Source organism: Alnus glutinosa, chromosome 9 (assembly GCF_958979055.1).
Source record: "Alnus glutinosa chromosome 9, dhAlnGlut1.1, whole genome shotgun sequence".
NCBI lineage: Eukaryota > Viridiplantae > Streptophyta > Magnoliopsida > Fagales > Betulaceae > Alnus > Alnus glutinosa.
Genome location: NC_084894.1, coordinates 27,468,651 through 27,474,014, shown reverse-complemented (window position 1 = coordinate 27,474,014; position 5,364 = coordinate 27,468,651). Strand labels below are relative to the sequence as shown.

The window sequence follows — 5,364 nt, the reverse complement described above, 5'->3', positions numbered from 1 at the left end:
AGAGATTTAAAATACACAAGCACTTGCCTAATTAAGTAATTAACTACACTTTCCTAACAGAAAGCCCTTGCAGAAATGGTACCCCCATTGAAGGCCACCCAAAGGCACATCATGACAGGATAGAAAAGTGAAAGTTTAGGTAGACCCATTTATCCGAATAAGTTTCGAGCAGTTTATCTTCTGCAAATGTTCGAATATAGAAAAAGTTCATATAAGGCAAACAATTTTTAAATAGATAAATTTTATAATTTTTTTTTTTATATATATATATTTATTGTCCAAATTACTATCCCGAGCAAATTATAAGTGATCTTGATCCGAAGAATGATATACATTGAGCCCCCTAGCAGGACACACAAGAATATATACCAACACACAAGAGAGAAGAGACTCTGCCTTGACCAGGTCCATACCCAACCCAAAAAGGCAACCCAACAAAATTCAGGGTAAATCATCCCATCCACTAATCAGGACCTCTCTCTATAATTAGGCCAAATAATCCCATCTCCTAATCACAGCCTCCCATCGCCTTTATCTCTCTTAAACCCAACCCATCCCAAACCTCAACTACCTTAACCAACCGCCTTAGCCTCCATTGCCCCATGCCCTTTTTTTTTTCCCACAATCCCAGAGTCCAAACAGAAAATATAAACAAAAAACAGAAAGGCTGAGAGCTTCTCAAGCCTTCGCTTTAAGCAATCAAAATTGGAAAAAAAAAAAAAAAAAAAAAAAAAAAGGGAAAAAGAAAAGAAAAATCCAAACTCATTTCTTTCTCTCAATTTTGTTTCGTTTGGTGGTATCTGTTTCTTTCTTTGTTTCGGTCTTGGGAGTCCCGAATTCTGATCTCTACCCTCAAATGTGGCGGCCGCGGCGCACCAAATCAGCGGTCCGGATTCACGATACGTCTTCATCTCCGACCTCGCTCTTCCATTGCTCTTCTTTCAAGGACGTCCCAGAGCTTTGTACCGACGAGGACGAGCCGGCTCAACCCACCGTCCCAACCACCAAGAAACCATCAGTTTTCCACCGAGTCCGGCTCGCCAGCTCGCTCATCCGCGCCTGGTCAACTCGCCCTACCGAACCTCTCGAACCCGAACCCGAGCCCAGTCCCAATGTATCAATCTCGGACCAACCGGACACGCAATCTGAGCCGTCGATTCCACTCCCGGGAGCCGAGAAGCGCGTGGTGGTGTACTTCACGAGCTTGCGCGTGGTGAGGCCGACGTTCGAGGACTGCAAGGCCGTCCGATCTATTCTGCGCGGGTTTCGCGTCTCGATCGACGAGCGAGATCTTTCGATGGACTCGGGGTTTCTAACCGAGCTGCAGCAGATCCTGGGTCAAAGCCAGGGCAAGGTGACCTTGCCGAGGGTCTTCATTGGCGGGAGGTACGTGGGTGGGGCGGAGGAGATCAAACAGCTCCACGAGATCGGCGAGCTCAAGAAGCTCGTCGAAGGGCTGCCCCCAGCGGAACCCGGCGTGTGTGACGCGTGCGGCGGGTATAGGTTTGTCCTCTGCGACGAGTGCCACGGTAGTCACAAGTTGTTCGTGGAGAAGAGCGGGTTCAAGAGCTGCACGGCGTGCAATGAGAACGGTCTGATCAGGTGCCCTTCCTGTCTTCTGCGCCTCTCTGATCCCTCTGATTAGACAAAGAAAAATTAACCAAAAGGCCAAAAAAAAAAAAAAAAGCCCTGTCGAGTTCCTTTTTTTTTTTTTTAATTACTTTGGATAATTCAGTTTTGTAGTTTTATTTTGTTAAAGTTTAAGCTTGTGTGGGATATGGATATAGAATGTGCCACACAAGCACCGTTGCTTAAAAGATAATATATGAGCTAACTTATTTACTTTTACTATTATTGTTTATTATTATTATTATTATTATTCTTATTATTATTAATTAAAATACTAATTAAATTATTAAGAATAATGGTCATCCAAAAGCTACTAAAATTTGTCACATCAACATTGTTAGATAAAAGTAAAAGAAAGGTAAGGATGACAATTCGTGTTCGTATGTCGGTTTTGGATTGTGTCAATACATGGGTATAAGATTATATTGATTTCTCAATCCTAACTCACTAATTTTGTATTGAATTCGTGTCGAATTTGTATATCGTGTTAAAAATTGTCAATCCTAGATAAATGTGTGACATATAGCAATTCTCAATGATTAAGTTTATTCTTTGATATGATCGATGATTTAACATAGTATTAAAGTAAAAGTTTGAAGTTAAATTTTATTTCCGCATTTGACTTTCAATTTCAATTTAATATACCACTTGTGTGAGAGGGTGTTTATTGTAAAAGCTCATATGTGACGATAGAGGTGAAAATTGGGTTACAGTTATTGATTATTGACTAAAATTGGTAATCGTAACCGGGGCAGTCGGTTAATCGAGTTTGTAATAACCAGCAGTTACTGGTTAGTTCCCAATTATCCGAACCGAGTACAAAAATGAAAGGAAAAGAAAGAGAATGCATTGAGTGGTTTTGGCCAATAACCTTTGTGAAGGTGAAATGGCTAAGGATAACATTTCTTTAATTGTAATTTATGTTGAACAAAAGGATAATGATAGTTCTACCTACTCCATGGCCATGGGTAGCTCGGTTACAAATTCAACATTGACAACCTAATCCAATGTTCACCCTGAAGGAAGCAATAACACAACATGGGTGAATATGGAAGCAAGCAATACCTCAGCAGAAGTAGGTACCGAAGGCCGTGACATAAAAGAAGGCACTTCTGGATCTTCCCAGCCGAATGGAACAGTGACTCTATTTGGCCGATAACCACCTCACAAATGTAGAGTGCAGTGAGTGAGGCAGAAAGGAAAAGAAAGAGAATCAGATGTGTAAAAAAAAGTAAAACTTAAGGCTAATTTAGTAATTTTTAATATATATCTAGTTACCGGTTATAATTAAGAATATATAATTGTTAAAATTGGTAACCGCTCCGATCGAGCCAATTATCAATTATTTTCAACTAGATACTAAACCAGTTGTTTGGTTTGCCGCTAATCGATTTATACCCTTATGTGACGACGGGAGAAAAATGTTAAAATATTAATTAAATTTATTATTTATTATTAATCTAAATTTTTGAGACAATTGATGATTTGTATTAAACTTGATTAATTATTGTATTTACGTTTATTTTTTATTTTATTTAATTATAAGAATTTAAAAAGAAAATGAATGTTGAGATAATTAATATGCAGAAAAAAGTTAAAGTAGTGACGTGAACGGTGTGCGGTGATGTTTGAGATATCTTTGGTCGCTTTCGGGTGTCACCGTCAATTTCATCAGAGAATTGTATATAATTCCAGCGCAGCCTACGGAATATAACTACATAAGGGGGGCTTTGAATACGACCATATATGCTGACTACGGTCAACGTGAAGGTGGAGTTGTGGATTGGGATCCGACTATTCCGACTTGATCCATGAGTTTCGTGGAGATCTCCAGGTAGTTTCGCTCGGGTTTCATATCTAAATAAAGAGTTTTTCCATTTGGACTGTATAGGTGGCAAATTGGCAATTAGTGTAGAGGTCGGGTTTCTCGTGTTGAATCATAAATATAAGATTATATAAATCAATCTTAATCTGATCTTAATTTTGTTTTGAGTTTGTCTTGGATTCACGTGTCGTACAAAATTGTTGGCGGTCATATCGCTTATCGGGTTCAGGTCTTATCGATGCATTGGGTATAGTCAATTATAACCCGACCCATTTAATTAAACTATTCAACCTTAACCAGTTAATTTCTAAATTTATATTGAATTTGTCTCGAGTTTGCAAGTTGTATAACAAATTGTCTGTCTACATTTGGCTACATATTTTTCACTTGCCAATATAGTTTTCTAATTTATATCTTAGAAAGAAGCTAAAAAAAGATACCTGAAAATTTAGTAATTTAAATGTATGTAATGAGTACATATTTTTCTTGTTCACACGATGTTAGGATTCTAAGTGTTTTATAAGGCTCAAGTGTAATCATAATCAAATGCATATAAGCTTTTGGATACATTCTCATTGGAAGCGGATTTTCAATTGTGAGTTCTATCTAAAGTTTGTTACGTTTGGTATCAGAGCAAACACTACGTCACAAAGGGAGCGACCTATATCCTATATTAAAATGTCTTATTATTAAGTATGAGCATAAGGGCTACCAGCGGATCAATGTCGATAGAGTGAGCCATCGTGGATTGGGGCGAACCTATCTTAGTAGTTGGGGGGTCCTTGGCAACCCTAATTTTTTTTCCCCATCAATGATGACTTTTTCCTCCCTAAATGGATAGATAATATAGCTTTCTACTATAGAAAATTTTAGTATTCGAAATAAAAGTCCTTTTTAAAGATAATTTTATAAATATGTATTTTTTGTATACAGATATGATTCATTACTTAGTATGAAATTAATTTTAAGACCAGTCTACTTTTATTTTACACAAACACGCGCACGCACACATAAAAGAACTATATGTATCTATGTATTTATTTATTTATATAAGTTCGTATCCCATGCAAAAATTCCTGGTTTTCCCGACCGTGAACGTTAAATCTAAACGCGTAATAAAATGTTATAATCCTAAGGGTCGGACTCGGGATTTTCCTCCTCTTGACTAAATGTATAGATATTCATTATTTTTGAGATTCTGGTGGCTATACAGAGCTAACAACCACAAAAGTAAGTTCATTGCCATCCATTATGAACCTCAATTCTCTCCCCATTCATCATTTGGCACACTGTAACATTAAGGACAATAACTGGAACCCAAAGAGTTTTGATTGAGGAGGTTGTTCATACGTCTATTTATTCAGCTGCTACCTTAACGTTTAGCCACACGTCAAACAAATCCTATTTGGGGTTATTGTAGTTATGTAAAAGAAGACAACAAGCAATCAGTAGCAGCAAATCTTTGATAACATTCTTTGTTACCAGAAACATTTTTGTGAGAGATATAGTTTAGCTTATCGTCTTGAAATGGTGAGACACTTAGAAGACAAAATGGAATCACAAAATTTTAATCTTGTTTTTGTATTGTTCCTTTCACTTATGGTGCATTTTGCCTCATGATTTGACTGCCAAAACCTACATTTTTAAACAAAATTGTGAAAAACGTTATGTTTGGAAGTCCGTTTCTAAAAGAATCGCAATTTGAAAACGTGAACGTGCAAGAGGTGCATGTATAGAAACACATGATTTTAAAAGGCCTAACCATAATTTTACCAAACTCTAGTCTTGATTGCGTTTTTTAAAAATAGCTTTTTCATTAACCGCGTTTTGAAATTGTTATTTTTTATACTGTACGTTTTAAAACCGTTAAACCACACGAACATGAAAATCTTTATGGAGTTTTTACAAGT

At 37.1% G+C, this 5,364-nt stretch overlaps 1 protein-coding gene across 1 annotated transcript; it reads left to right on the top strand.

The window, feature by feature from the left end:
* Positions 1–426: 426 nt before the first annotated feature.
* Positions 427–1,845, top strand: LOC133877847 (uncharacterized protein At5g39865). The gene has a single exon (XM_062316278.1). It carries the CDS (start codon positions 857–859, stop codon positions 1,643–1,645), a length of 789 nt encoding a protein of 262 aa, XP_062172262.1. The 5' UTR covers positions 427–856; the 3' UTR covers positions 1,646–1,845.
* The last annotated feature ends 3,519 nt before the right edge of the window (positions 1,846–5,364 follow it).

Coding starts and splice junctions, on each gene's coding strand:
- LOC133877847 (XM_062316278.1), top strand. CDS start 857: ATGTGGCGGCCGCGGCGCACCAAATCAGCGGTCCGGATTCACGATACG.